The 15221-nt window shown below is 41.8% G+C and overlaps 1 protein-coding gene across 4 annotated transcripts in view; it reads left to right on the top strand.

The window, feature by feature from the left end:
- Positions 1-15221, top strand: part of atp8b4 (ATPase phospholipid transporting 8B4) — a 239036-nt gene that overhangs the window by 118352 nt on the left and 105463 nt on the right. For all 4 annotated transcript variants that reach the window (XM_048562970.2, XM_048562969.2, XM_048562971.2 and 1 more), the window contains one exon: positions 11889-11947. In XM_048562970.2, coding sequence (XP_048418927.1) covers positions 11889-11947 — 59 coding nt within the window. The remainder of the gene's footprint in view (positions 1-11888; positions 11948-15221) is intronic.

Genomic DNA, 15221 nt, shown 5'->3' with positions numbered 1-15221 from the left:
GCATCCACAAACATCCACTCCCTCCACCTCTGACTCTCAGTACACACCGATGCTACTATCTACAAGATGCATAAATTCTTTGGCAGCGCATTCCAAACCCGCACCCCCTTCCATCTAGTAGGACAAGGGCAGCAGATACATGGGAACACCACCACCTGTGAGTTCCCCTCCAAGCCCCTCCTCATCCTGACTCGGAAATATATTGCCATTCCTTCACTGTCAATGGGTCAACATCCTGGAATTTCGTCCCTAAAGGCATTGTCGGTCAACCTACAGTAGGTGGACTGCAGTGGTTCAAGAAGGCAGCTTGCCAACACCTTCCCAAGGCATCTAGGGATGGGCAATAAGTGCTGACCAGCCAACAATGCCCATGTCTGATGTGTGAATTACAAAAAAAAGTGGAAAATTCCAGACCTAATAATGACTATAGTGAAGATTTACTAACCTCTAGAGAAACTACAATTGGATTCACTTAATCAAGGTAAGGATGAAGAAAGCCTTATGGGAATGGTATTGCTGATTGCTTCCTCAAAGATGACAATGGTACATATTGGATGAAACAGCTTTAGCTGTGGACAAATTATAACTGTGTCAAAAATCCCCCCATTTAGATCAGCTTTATGGATCATGATATTTTTCTCCCCAGGCCCTAGTTGAGAATAGGACCAGATTTATGTGCATTGGCTGGATGGTCAAATAATTTGCTGATGTCTTATATTCACTGTTGATGCCTGAAGCGATAACATATCAGCTAAGTTAGGTCTGCTGATTCCTCAAGTCACAACATGGAAGAGGAGAGGAAAATATAAATTATCTCATTTTGATCTTAATAATGACATCTAACCTAAGCGGGTCAATCAATCAGTGGACAGGATCCAATCAGCCAAAGTTTAGACTCCCCTTTTAGAATACTGTGTCCAATTTTGGGCCCCACACCTCAGGAACGACGTACTGGTACTGGAACATATCCAGCGGAGATTCACATGGATGATCCCTGGAACGGTAGGCCTACCATATGGTGAACGGCTGAGGATCCTGGGATCGTACTCGTTAGAGTTTAGAAGGTTGAGGGGAGATCTAATAGAAACTTACAAGATAATGCATGGCTTAGAAAGGGTGGACGCTGGGAAGTTGTTTCCGTCAGGCGGGGAGACTAGGACCTGTGGGCACAGCTTAGAATTAGAGGAGGTAAATTTAAAACGGAAATGAGGAGACGTTTCTTCAGGCCGAGAGTGGTGGGCCTGTGGAATTCATTGCCACAGAGTGCAGTGGAGGCTGGGACATTTAAATGTCTTCAAGGCAGAGATTGATAAATTCTTGATCTCACAAGGAATTAAGGGCTACGGGGAGAGTGCGGGTAAGTGGAGTTGAAATGCCCATCAGCCAGGATTAAATGGCGGAGTGGACTCGATGGGCCAAATGGCCTTCCTTCCACTTCTATGTCTTATGGTCTTAAAATGACAGAACGTGAGGAATAATCCTATCTCTGTGTTCCCTAGGCCTCTCAGACTCACCCACCTCTGCCAGTTCGCATAAGTAAAAAGCGCAAAGTACCAGCTACACAATATCTGGTCCATCAAAGCTGCCCTATACCTTATGATGGCTGGAGCGCCATGACTAAACATATTTGACAGTCACTTCCAACATCCACAGGCATGTAATATCCTGACAGGGACTGCAAAACAGGTACTAAGGGAAGATTCTCTGGAAGGTTTCTCTCTGTCCCGCTGAGGTTATCCAAACCCCTTCTGCAAATCATATGAACCCTAAAGATATTGGCTTTCTTTATCATTTATGTGCCAGTGAAGACCAGCTTCAGTTCCCGCATGGAAGGAATAAAGAGTATCAGTCCCTTTTGTGTCCAGCAGCAGTATATCCCAGAGTTACATGCACTGCTGTCTGAGAAAGGAATAGCCCATCGCCCAACACCATTCACACTCTTGCTTGGTTAAATTTGTGTACCTGGGGTTCCATCATCAGTTCAGTCGGAAGAGACTTAGAACAGGCCTGCTGTCTCTAGTAGTCTCTAAATTTTTCTTTGAAGTTCAAATATAATTACAATGATTTGGACTAAGGTTTAAACATTGTTTACTTCCCTTGTATTTTCATCAAAACTATTTTTTTCTTCATCTTCCATTTCTGGCCCTGGAGCGGGTTCAGAGGAGGCTCATGAGAATGGTCCCAGAAATGAAAAGCTTAGCATATGAGGAACGTTTGAGGACTCTGGGACTGTACTCACTGGAGTTTAGAAGGATGCGGGGGGATCTAGTTGAACAATGAATGGTCAGAGTGGATGTTGGGAAGATGCCGCCATTAATGGGAGAGACGAGGACCTGAGGGCACAGCCTTAGAGTAAAAGGAAAACCTTTCAGAAGGGAGATAAGGAGAAACTTCTTCAGCCAGAGAGCGGTGAATCTATGGAATTCACTGCCACAGAAGGCTGTGGAGGCCGTGTCATTGAGTACTTTTAAGACTGGGATAGATTGGTTCTTGATTATCGAGGGGATCAAGAGTCTGGGGAGGAAGTGGGAGAATGGGGTGGAGGAACTTATCAGCTGTGATTGAATGGTGGAGCAGACTCGATGGGCTGAATGGCCTAATTTCTGCTCCTACGTTCTATGGTTTTATGGTCTTATTTTTCTGTTGCGTGTGGATGCTTTGGGTAATATTCTTCCTTGAGGCACCAGAATTATTAAAGGGTTTAGTTTGGTCATTTAAATTAAATCTATGACCTTCGCTGTACAACTGTCTATCAGGTTTGGCTGCACTCCTGAAGAAACCTATTGGCTGTCAGGTATTTTGAGGCAACCAGGGATGTGCCATGTCAACATTTCAAAAGCAATTATCATTTCTTTATTTTGCAGCAAGAAATAATTGAAGTCAACACTCGGAGGCAAGCTCATTAATGTTGATGGAAATATGTGATCAATCAGAGGTGTTTCTGCAACTGTTTAAGTAGCAGCTGTAAATGTTGCTTCCAGTTTGTCACTAGCATTCTCCCAAATAATGGTCAGAACTGAGAATACATTGGTATCGCATTTTATCAAGAACTTACATTTATAAAACACATGCCTCAAGGCACTTTACAGAAGAGTTATGAAACAAAAATTTGTCACCAAACAACATACTCAGAGGGAAAAAGACCAGTCAAAACCAGTCATACTCGCAAATGAAAGTACAACTCGTACCAGAGTACCGTTGAACTATATAAGACAAATTGTACCAGTAAGTATAATTTTCAAGTTTTACTGTTTTATTTCTCTTCTGGGTAGCAAAGTGTTAGGTCAGGTGATATCAATTTTAAAAGGTATCCTGAAAGAGCATTGGGAGGTAAAAAAAAGAGAGGTTTGAGGACATCCTGGGGTTTGGGGCCTGAAGGCACACTGAAGCCAAGGCTGAGGACTGATGTCTAAGGAGCAGAATTGTAACTGTGCAGCCGTCTCTGAGATTTGTGTGCCTGGCAAAGTTGACAAAGATAAAGAGAGATAAGGCTATGGGGGGATTTGTAAAGCAAGATTAGAATTTTATAAGGAAATCATTGCTACAATGCAAGTGAGCAAGCACGGGTTGAAAGAGGCTTCAGATTATTGGTGGTGGCTTGTGGGCAATTACACTTTTTACTGCAGTTTTGTTTTTGTAAGAGGCAAATAATTGCCAAGGTTCAAAATTGTTTTCATCACAAGCTATCATGTCTGTAATGTCCACCACCGGTTTTGCTCACCTTCCTGGCTCTCCTTTCACCCTCATCATCCAGGATCCACTTCAATGTTCCAATCAAGTCCAAACCAAGATGGCGGAAAAGTTTCCTCTTTTCCACCTAGGCATGTTACAATCTTCAGGACTGAACATTGAATTCATCAACTTCAGAGCTGGAACATGGTCTTCTGTTCACCCTATCATTAACACCTGTTTCCCATCTGCATGAGATAACAAGGTGTAGAGCTGGGTGAACACAGCAGGCCAAGCAGCATTAGAGGAGCAAGAAGGCTGATGTTTTGGGCCTAGACCCAAGAAGGGTCTAGACCCGAAACATCAGCTTTCCTGCACCTCTGATGCTGCTTGGCCTGCTGTGTTCACCCAGCTCTATGCCTTGTTATCACAGATTCTCCAACATCTGCAGTTCCTACTGTCTCTCCCACCTACATGACTCCTTTGCCACCGTTACCATTCCCTTTTGTGTTTTGCTCTGGGCACCTTCACCGTCTGTTTCACTCAGTCCTCCTCCCCCTCTGTCAGCAGCATAAAACCATCATTTCCCTCAGCCCCAAAGAAGATTAATTGTACTCAAGATGTTAATTCTGTTTCTTTCTCCATAGATGCTGTGAGACCTGCTGAGTTCCAGCATTTTCAGTTTAATTTAGCTGTTTCAGTTACCCATGTCACTGGGTAATGAGACAAGCGAATACATCGACATCAGATAGTGTTGGGTGATGACATTAAGGAGCAATAAGAAATTGTCCATCAAGATAATTCCAAATCATGATGGCAGCAGAGTAGGACTCTTCAACTGGAGCTTGTCCACTCCATTTTTGTTTTCTTGTCTTCTCTTTCTGTTTCTTTTCCTTCTTTCCTGTTACCTACCTGACATCCTTGAATGTTGAGTGAAGTCAGCGCAGACTCCCAGCCTCAGCACAGACTCTGGCCAAGCACAGACTCCCATCTTTGAGCCCCGTGTCGAGGCTAGCATGGACTGGTGGCAAGGCCCAGCACAGACCGAGTTGGAAGGACTGTAATTCTGAACTACTTATTTCTTTATTTTTTAAATTTTTTCTTGAGAATTTGTACTTCAGAATACATCAGATTTTGTGGCCTATAAACAATTGGGTTCATCCAATTTCCTTGTTCTGTGTTCTTGATCAAAGTTTGTAGACATTAGTGCTTGATCTTTTTCTGGGTATTGTCCTCAGATTTAGTCAGCATGTTCAGTGATTACTGCTGAAGTATCCCACAGGACGAGATATAACTGAGACACGGGCAGAAACCCTTTTTATTCCAATTTTTGAAGCCTTTGCTGTAAACTTTAATGTTTGTTTTTCTGACTTTCTTTTGTTGCTACAAAGAGGTAGTGCTGGTAAGACCTTTTGTGCTTCCTAAATGATTCACAGTTCATGATATGCTGATAAAGCCGCACTATTGCTTTAGTAAGAATTGTGGTTGTCAATTTGCACACAGCAGGATCCTGTGAGCAACAATGAGATATAAAAGCAAAGATCATCTGCTTTCACTGTTGGTTGAGGGAATAATATTGGCCAGAGCACGGGACTATACTACATGTTGCCGTAAATTAGAACATAGAACATAGAAAAGCACAGCACAGTACAGGCCCTTTGGCGCACGATGTTGTGCCGTGGAATATTCCTAATTCAAAAATAAATTAACCTAACCTACATTCCCCTCAATTCACTGCTGTCCATGTGCATGTCCAGCAGTCGCTTAAACGTCACTAATGACTCTGCTTCCACGACTACCACTGGCAAACTATTCCATGCGCTCACAACTCTGGGTGAAGAACCTCCCTCTGACGTCTCCTCTATACCTTCCTCCTAACACCTTAAAACTATGCCCCTCGTGGCAGTCAATCCTGCCCTGGGGAAATGTCTCTGGCTATCGACTCTATCCATTGTCCATATAATAGGTCTGTAAGGCCTGCAATAAATAATTACATGTTCCCACTTAAATATTTGACACTTTTTAGTTAAAAGGATATTTTCCAATTAAAGTGATAGTGTAACACACGTATTAACTACTGGGACCTGCAGAGCACACCCGTTATCCCCATAGTTAAAATCAGCTCTTGGATGCGGACCAGTGTTTTGAAGGTTAACAGATTACATGGATATATCATTTGCTACATCTTTTCAGAGGACAAGGGCCTTTTCAAGAAAAATTGGCATGTCATTCCGCGGAGGAGGGAATGCAATCGGTTAGTGTACAGAGATGCATTTCAAGGTTATAACAACATTGCTGATTTGAGTTGTGTGATGTTGTCCAAATGTCCAACCAAGGAGGTGGTGGATATAGTAGTAATATCATTGGACAAATAAACCAGAGTTTTAGATGAGTATTCTGAGATTTGTATTCAAATCGTACTACAGCAGCTGGAGATGTTTGGATTCAGTAAATAAAATATGGAATTGAGAGTTTGTCTCAGCAGTGTCTTGATGACAATAAAACATTCTTTGATTATGCTTTAATAAAAGAAATCTGCCATCCGTACCCAGTCTGTGACTCGAGACACGCAGCAGTGTGGTCAACTCTGAAATCGTTGGACAAGGCACTCACTTCAAGGGAGATTAGGGACGGGCAACAAATGGTGACCATGCGAGAGAGGCCAGGAGTGACCTACACACCATGAAAGAATGAAGAAAAAATGTGATCCAAAGTCCATGTGTTGAATTGGGCGATCAGTACAAAATTTATTTATATCAGATCTGCGCACAAATATTTACTTTTTTCATCGTTCACAATTCGGAAGTGTATGTTCTGTGAACCTGTAACAGTATTTCCAGATCCACTGTAAGTGTGTGCGTGCTCAGCTTAACTTAGAGCACATCTGCTTTGGCCTCCAAAATCTGTAAAGACACAAGACTTTTTATTCAAACTTTGCATCTTGTACTCAGCAGAACAATTTGTAAGAAGAACCAATGCAGGGGGAAAGCCAACGGTTACTCTGCATGAGAGGAGAATGCTGAATAGTTGGCAAGTGAACTCTAATTAGTCGAGGCATTGCCATGGAGAATGCACCAATCAATGATCGATATGGTGGGAGAAACTCAGCAAGTCTGGCCAAAATGCCCTAGAATCATAGAGTCCCCACGGCACAGAAACAGGCATTTAGCCCATCCAGTCTGCACCAATCCTCTGAAGAACATTCCATGAAAACCCACCCCATCTAACCCACCCAGCCTGCACATCCCTGTACACAGGGCAATTTAGCATGGCAAATCCACTCAACTTGCACATCTCTGGACTGTGGGAGGAAGCGCAAGCACCCAGTGGAAACCTGTGTAGACACAGGGTGAATGTGCAAACACTACATAGACAGTTGCTGGAGGCTAGAATTGAACCTGGGTCCCTGGCATGGTGAGGCAGCAGTGCTAACCATTGAGCCTCTGAGATGCCCACCCCCACTCCAACTCCAGCTCTTATTGCAGCCACCAGAGGCACTGAGGCCCTGGTCATATTCTGCCATTGATTTTCCTTTTTGTTCTGTGTAATTATGATATTTCCTTCAGGGAGAAATGATGATTTAGATACTGACAGATGCTGGTAATCTAGGCATTTTTTCCATTTCAGTAAAGGCTTTTGACAGTGTTGATTTGTGACTGAATATCTTCTGATCTAGATTTTTTTTTACTGCACACATGTAAAGGGAAATGGCCCATAACTGTTTTCAGCTCTTTTTGTCTTGGAAAGGAAATGTGGCCCTTTTCAGTTTACAGCTGGAAGGAGTCTAAGAGATAACCAGGGCAAAACAAGAGCAACATGTTTTTCAACTGTACAGCTGTTTAATTGCCAAGATAACTCCTAGCTGAACAGAATCGTTATTGTTCCATGGAAATCTGTGGAGTAATTTTCTGTGCTTGCCCAGAGTGTTTAGAAGGTCACGTGGGGTAGCTAATGGGGCAGGAGGCGAGTCGTGGCTGCAGCTAAGATCACAGAATCTTTCAGGCAGGTCGGCTAATGTTGGCTGTATTTACATTCAAGGTCACAATCTTGTTGAGACAAAGCAGGATCTGCATGTTCACAACCCACTTACAAGTGTGATGCCTGGCAGGGTTGACGTCTCCCAACCTACAACGGTCGCCTACAATTTGCTTAACAGCATAACAGGTCCACAGAGGATGCCATACCCCTAGGCCTGCACTCATCCCTGGACCATCTAGACAACAAAGATACCCATGTCAGACTCCTGCTTGTTGACTACAGCCCTACCCTCAACACCCGTTATACCGTGCAGACTGATCTTAAAACTCCATGGCCTTGGTCTCGGCCCCACCCTCTGCAACTGGGTCCTCAGCTTTCTGACCCACGGGCCACAATCAGTGAGGATAGGTAATGGCACCTCCTCCACAATAACCTGTAACACTGGAGCCCCCCAAGGATTTGTCCTCAGGCCTCTTTTCTGCACTCCCTGTATGACTGTGTTGCCACATACTAAACGAATGTCATGTTCAATTTGCTGACGACGCCACTGTAGCAGGAAAGATATCTAATAATGACGAGTCAACAGGAAGGAGATAGAGGGCTTGGTGACGTGGTGAATGAAAACAATCTGTCTCTCAAAAGTCAGCAAAAATAAAGAACCGATCATCGATTTCAGAAAGAAAGGGGGAGAATGTGCCCCCATCTACATCAACGGAACTGAGGTTGAGAGAGTGAAGAGCATCAAGTTCCTCGAGTGACAATAGCCGAAATCTTCAGAGTTAGTGTCATTTCTTTGACCTCTAACTGTGAGCCCATGTCAATTCTGTGCTCACCTTCGGCCTACACAAAATCGTGGCAAGTGACTCAGTGCTGGAGAGAGTGGGAGTGCAGTCTCTGAGACTTATGCCCATTCCTCTTCAATGTCGTGGTCTGTGGCGCTGTTAGGGATAGGTCTTTCTTTTCCTTTGCTCAGGAATGGGATCCAGAGGCTGAAGTGTTTTTTTTAAGAAGTGAGATTTGTTCATGTCTTGAGCCCTCACATTTTGATGAAGACAATGCTGCTTTGTGCACAGATGGGAGTGGGAGATTGGAGTCCCTCTCACTCGATGGCTATAGATATCCAATCTCCTGTTCAGCGCGGGAATGGGTGTCTTGCTGTCCTGCTAGCTCAGCGGCCTGCTGTTTGAGACGGTGAGCAGCCCCATATCTTGTACTTAGCGTACTTGTTATTACCCTGCAGAAGGGGCACAGCTTTAAGAGATTGTAGTATGGATACATGAGCACTTTGTCTGTATTGATAGACAATGAGAGAGATGTTACTTTCTGCTGCTGCGAATATCTGTGTGCGTTAATTGTAAGAGGAAAGTGGTGTCAGGGAAGTCAGGAGTTAGATTTTTTAGTGAAAGGTCAGTGTCTTTAAAGAGCTATTGCATTATCTGATGCACGTGCCTTGATACCTGTCAGATGTTTGGTCAAAACCTATTTTTTGTGGCTGTCTCCTTGTCCCTTCTGAATCTTTGGTCAAAAGCTATCAGTTGTGTACATTCACCTGGTTGGAGCCAAGGGTCAGGGAAGCTGATAGCGCATGAACTGCTGAGCATTGTAGCTCCTTTTTATGTTTAAACATGAACCTGGCAGTGCCAGGAGTGTGCTACATTGGTAGCTGCAATGTAGTGACAGGCATTGAGGTTTTGTGATGGAGGTGCCTGGCATGCAGTCTCCTGTGTGTGACAGTCATCTGTAGCTGCAACTTTACAGTATTCGCTCACACTCATTGGAGCAGATAGTGGTGTGCACCCTGACAGTGCTCTCAACGTCATCCTCCTGCTTCCTCCCAACCCATGCATCTACCATTCAAGCTGCCATCATCCATCAGACAGCTGCCTTCCAATCCTGGACAGCCTTCAGGAGAGCCTCGCAGCACAGCACTGCCTTTTACCTGGACCCTGACACCTCTGGTGGGCTGCAGTGATTGATGCTCCTGGGTTGCGCGGAATGAAATGCAGCTCGTTGCCTTTTTAAATATAGTAGCCAGAAGATTCTGGAAGCCAGGGCAGAAACACCTGGCTGTACAATTTGCGATTTTACTCATGTAGCATATGCAATAAGGAAACCAGGCGCCCCCTTCCCCTGCAATTAATCCTCAGTTTGCAGCTCGCCTCCACTCTCAAAAGAAGAATAATGCAGCAGTACCTTTTTGTGGTTTGATTTCTACTCAGCCAATCATCAAAAGGCATTAAAAGTCAAATTAGTCAAAAAAAGTCGAAGTCAACCTTCTGATGGCAGTATTTTTAAACATAATTATAAGAGGAGGTAATTTTTTTCGTAGTGACATGTAAATTTTCACCACATACTTTAACACAGGTATTAATATCTCATGTTTAAAATATTTTGGCATAGACCATACGTACAAAATACAAATTAGGTGCAGGAGTCAGCCGCTTGAAACCCTGAGTCTGCCCCATTGTTCAAAGAAAAATGCAGTTGATATCATTGTCATCTGTATAGTCCTCCATACCTCTTGCCTTCTTGGACTTTAGAGATGTCAGTCAGGAAGCTATCTAACTTAGGCTTAAAAATATTCAATGACCTTTACTCCAGTGCTTTCTGGGGAAGAGAATTCCACTGACTAAGGACCCTCTAAGGAGAAATATAGTCTCCCCCTTAAATGGGACATGTATTATTTTAAAACTGTGTCCCCTAGGTTCTAGCCTCTCCTGCTAGGGGAAGGATACAGGTCCAACTTGTCATATTTGTCCTCCCAAGACAAACCTCCATCTCAGGAATCAGTCAAGTGAGCCTTCTCTGCATTGTTTCAAATGCAATTATAATTTATAAGGCAATTATATCCTTCCTTACATAAGGAAACTAGAGCTATACCACAGTTCTCCAGATGTGGTCTCCCTATCGCCTTGTGCAGCAGTATTTATTTATTTAGTAACAGTAGCTGGATTGCTTTAAAATGAACAAGAAGGTCTGCAATGTCTATTATTACATTATGTGTATGATTGCTATGTGTCCTGTTTTTAGTTCATGTGCCAGCTTTATTTGACCATGTGTTCAGTATAAAATTTTTTTTCCATGATTTCTACTTGCAGACAAGAAATGAATTCTTTGTACATCAGGCCTACATGTACCTATGTACCTCTTGCTGACATTTCCTTTCAGAACTAAGTTTTGTTTTGGCAACTTATTCACGACTGCACTTTTTTTTTAGTTTTACACCTCCTCCTAAAGTTGGTGCCCATGAATGGACTAACTGACTAACGCTGCTGCTTAGGACTAATCCTAATACTTTCTACCTGAAAACTGTATGGAAGACATGTGCCTTGCAACTTGGGCATGACTAAATTAAGTCTGTGAAAGTTTTTTTTCTTTTAAACAGGGTGGGAATGTGCTGACAAGTCTCTGGCCCAGTGCACTGGAATCTTGCCAGCTAACCAGAGGCTGTCACAGATATGTGGGATGTTACCATTGCCAAGTCTCTAAGCTGGGAAAAGCTGGGGGAGAAAAATTAAAAATGGGAATGAATTCTTAGGAGAAACAAATCTCCCTGGTAGCTCTTTCTACTTTTGCAGAATCCAGTTTGTGGAGTTAGTGACTTTAACATCCATTGATGGTGTAACATTCCTTCTGATAATAAATAGACAGAACCAGACCTTCCACATGGATTGAACCACCAACTTCATACTACTAAATGGAAATGATCTGTCTCTTTGGGGCAAATATTATTTGGGCTATAAGTTGCACAAGCTGAAAATTTGGAATTTATACAGAAAATGTGGGAGAAACTTAACAGCATCTATGGGAGAAAGAATCAGGATCAAGGTTTCAAATCTAAAGAATCTCAAATAATAGTCAATCCAGAAGACCGTCCTAAAGAGGAGTCTTCTTAGAAACTTCTTCAAAAGTTGCCCTTCTCGTCCTTTAGATGGACTGATGTGTCAGTGCTTGAATACGGAGTACCTGTTGTGCTGTTTACTTGAAGCAAACTTGGACATAAAGTTAACACAAATATCACTGTGTGATTTGCAGGCATTATGATGAATTCTCTAACCCAGAAGGGTAAAAGTAAAACCGTTTTTCAGATTTGTTACTTTTTGGAATTAAGGAGCATTTTTATTTGGACTCTAATTGAGATGGTATAGATTCTCTACGACTGTGTTATCTGGTTCCCCACAATCTGATGACATGAGTAACAGTGTTTGTATGTTTTTGAATCACTTTTTTTTGTCTTTCAGAGGAGGAGCGGAGGGTGATAGCTAATAACCGTGAATATAACGAAAAGTTTCAATATGCTGTAAGTGAATATTTAGTCTTTGTAAACACTCCAAGGTCTATGACCTGCAAATCATTATCTAATGACAATGGAAGGATGTGGTCAATGCTCATCTGATTGAACTTTATGAATGTAACAAGTTAGAAGGTATAGCAAAGGATGATATGCTTTGTATTCTTGCAGACACTGGTTCTAGAGTCATGTGACATGGTGTCAATGTGACACAGCTCCTTTCACACATGCTTAGTAGCTATTCTCAGAGTAAAGCCATAACTAACCCTTTACTCTACAGTGATAGATATGGTTATTGCAGACCTGATTGATGACAAAAGTTCCTCTTGTATTGCACTACTTTTTTACAGAGTAGATTTTTTTTAGGCAGTGAATATTCTTATTTATAGATTTGTATGTTATTACACATGCTAATATGATTCAAAGGCATCTATAGGCTTTCATTGAAATTTAAATCACAATGATAATTATTACTACCAATAACTGTGTATACATTGATAACTATTATGACCTGTAATTACACATGTACTTCGGAGACTTGCAGCCAAACAAGTTACTGGAGAATTCGCCACAACACAAGTATTAAGGTCCAGGGGACCAACTGGCTGGTATCCAGTCAATTCCCAATTTTTTTTATTGCCCTCTTAGAATATCTTTCTTCCACTCTGTCTCTGTAAGATTTCACGTTTCTCCAATACTTCATCCCATTAGTTGAAACAACTTGCGACAAGAATCACTGCTCAGACCTTCACCTTAACTGACCTGTTAATTAGATCTTGCAGTTCAGAGTTGCCAAAAAGAACTGCAGCTCTCTCTCCGAATGTTACATAGCAGTCGTTGGAGCAAGCATGATCTAAGGCTACAGCTTCTCGACTTGATTGTCAAACTGTTTTCATAGTATCTCACTCTTGAGAAATCTGTGTTGGCTGTCAATGCTGAGTGAAAAAAGGCAGGTGACTGACTGCCCTGACTTGGCTTTTAATTTCACTGGAACTGACATTTCCAGTCTGTTAACTGAAACCTACAATACCTAACTGACAAAGGCTAAAGTTAATGTGAAGAATGAATTATTTTCTTACACTATCTACAAATAGGGTGAGTGGCACCACAGGCTGTTTCATTGTCCTTTCAATTCTTAAAATGACAAGTTAAACAGTTCCTAGTCTCCTGTTGAAATCCAACTAAGAGTAAAGGGATAAAAGCTTCCAGCCAATCGAAAGGGTTTGAGGTAGAATTTGTTTGTGTTCTCACCTTAGTTTGGAAACTACTAGATTGAATTGCCTGCTCTTAGTGACATGCTCATGGTAAGTGACTAATATTCTATGATGAAGATGTTGTGGAAAGTTACAGAAACATATTATTGGGATTGATAACTTTTACTGCAGTCACAGCTGCCAGGCTTAAATGGTATTTTAACTTTACACGTGATGGGATAAGTTTCATAAACAGTGGAGAGAGCCCAAGCAGCCCAAACTCATAGCTTGCATCAGCATCAGTGACAACGGGAAGATAAGGTTGAGATATTCCCAAGGGAATTTGAAGGACTCGGATGCTTAGAAAGCAGGACCTCCAAGGTTGTAATCTCAGGATGACTCCTGGTACTATGTGCTCAACCAGCTTGGGGTAATAAAATTCATCCCATCCTCAAAAAGCTGTTGCATCATTTTGAAGGGGGCATTTCAGATTTCTCCAGTATGAAGCGTTCTAGAGCAAGATGAGCTCAACAATGGAATAAAAACAGAAAATGCTTGAGAAATTCAGCAGGTAAGAGAAGACACAGAGATAATTTTTGAGTCTGATTTGACTCTTGTTTGTTTTAGAAATGTTATACCGAACTCAAATTGTTAGATTCAATGTTTCAAATTCTATAAAATGTTCTCAGAAGAAACAAGAATCAAATCAGAATCAAAACATTACCTCTGTGTCTTTTCTCCACAGACGCTGCCAGACCTGCTGAGCTTCTCCAGCACTTTTTGTCTTTGTTTCTGAATTCCAGCCTCCACAGTGTTTTGCTTTTATTTGAACTCAAGATTGGAATTGTAATTAAGCCCTTGGAGAAGTTAAAATGAACCAATATAAAGCCTTAAGGCAGGAAAGATGAAGAAAGGATTAAAAATAATTGTACAAAATGGGGGAAAAGTAGATAAAATAGAAGAATGACACTGAAGAAAAGAATAAGGGAAAAAGGAGAAGGGAATGAGAAATGCATCAGGATTACAGTGGTTATACACCAATGCGCATAATATTTTAAATGAAAACAGGGAACTAGACACAATATTCAGAATTGAAGGACAGAAACTTGCTTTTAACAGAACTGCCAGTGTGAATCAAATATGCCTGGTTATAAAATTGATAGAAGACAGAAAAAGAAAATTGAATAAGAGGGATTTTGCTCAGTGCTGTTACATCTGGAAATGGCTATTGAGTTTGGTGCTTGGAAAGAGTGTCTATATTGTAAGAATTAATGAAGGATCTGTATGGTATTTGCAGGTATTTCTCGACTATTAGAGAGGTTTGAAGTTTTAACATTTATTATTATCATTGACCCTTTACTGTGGACTGGGATAGTGGGGAACGTGCCTTAGAATGCATCCAGGGCTGTATTCCTGACCAATATACTGTTAATGTATTGAAGAAGAATGCAGATTCTACATACAAAACCAAGAGATGTAGTTGGTGCGCACACAACCCTTGGGCAACATTGTCCACAACCTAATAAATTCAAGGTGAAAATGGTTGAAGTTGTAAAGGGATCCAACATAAAGATGTCCAACTAAAAGATAGCTAACTTCAGTTGTGTTTCAGACCCAAAACTAAACAACGGGTTTGGAAATATAATATTCTATGCTACAATGATAGCTCTGATTTACTCTGTTGCAGAATATTGCTGTGCCTCATAGTACTTTGTCCCCTATCAAAGCTTATAGATGTGAGTCGAACCAGCACCATGAGGATGGTGGCAGGGATGCCTAAATCTATCTAGCTGAGGGGCTTCTAGTGCTGTCCCAGTTTCTCCATCTTGCCAAGACATCATTGGGTCTGAGAGTTGGGAAGGATTGTGAGCAACCCCAAACTCTCCATTCATGAAAACCCGTGAAAAAATAACTAGATGCCCTGATTACATTTTGTGTCATTCCTCCATGTGCTAAACTGTGTTGTAGGCTGGGCCTGCATGTATCATTGGATTTTTAAAAAAATTAACATAAACCAAACACTGGGTTTAATACAGAAAAAAAATTAAGGATGCTTGAAGGAAAATCATTGAAATGAAGCAAAAGGAGAG

Source organism: Stegostoma tigrinum, chromosome 33, assembly GCF_030684315.1.
Source record: "Stegostoma tigrinum isolate sSteTig4 chromosome 33, sSteTig4.hap1, whole genome shotgun sequence".
NCBI lineage: Eukaryota > Metazoa > Chordata > Chondrichthyes > Orectolobiformes > Stegostomatidae > Stegostoma > Stegostoma tigrinum.
Note: the sequence above shows the minus strand (reverse complement) of the source record. Positions and strands in the feature narration are given on the sequence as shown.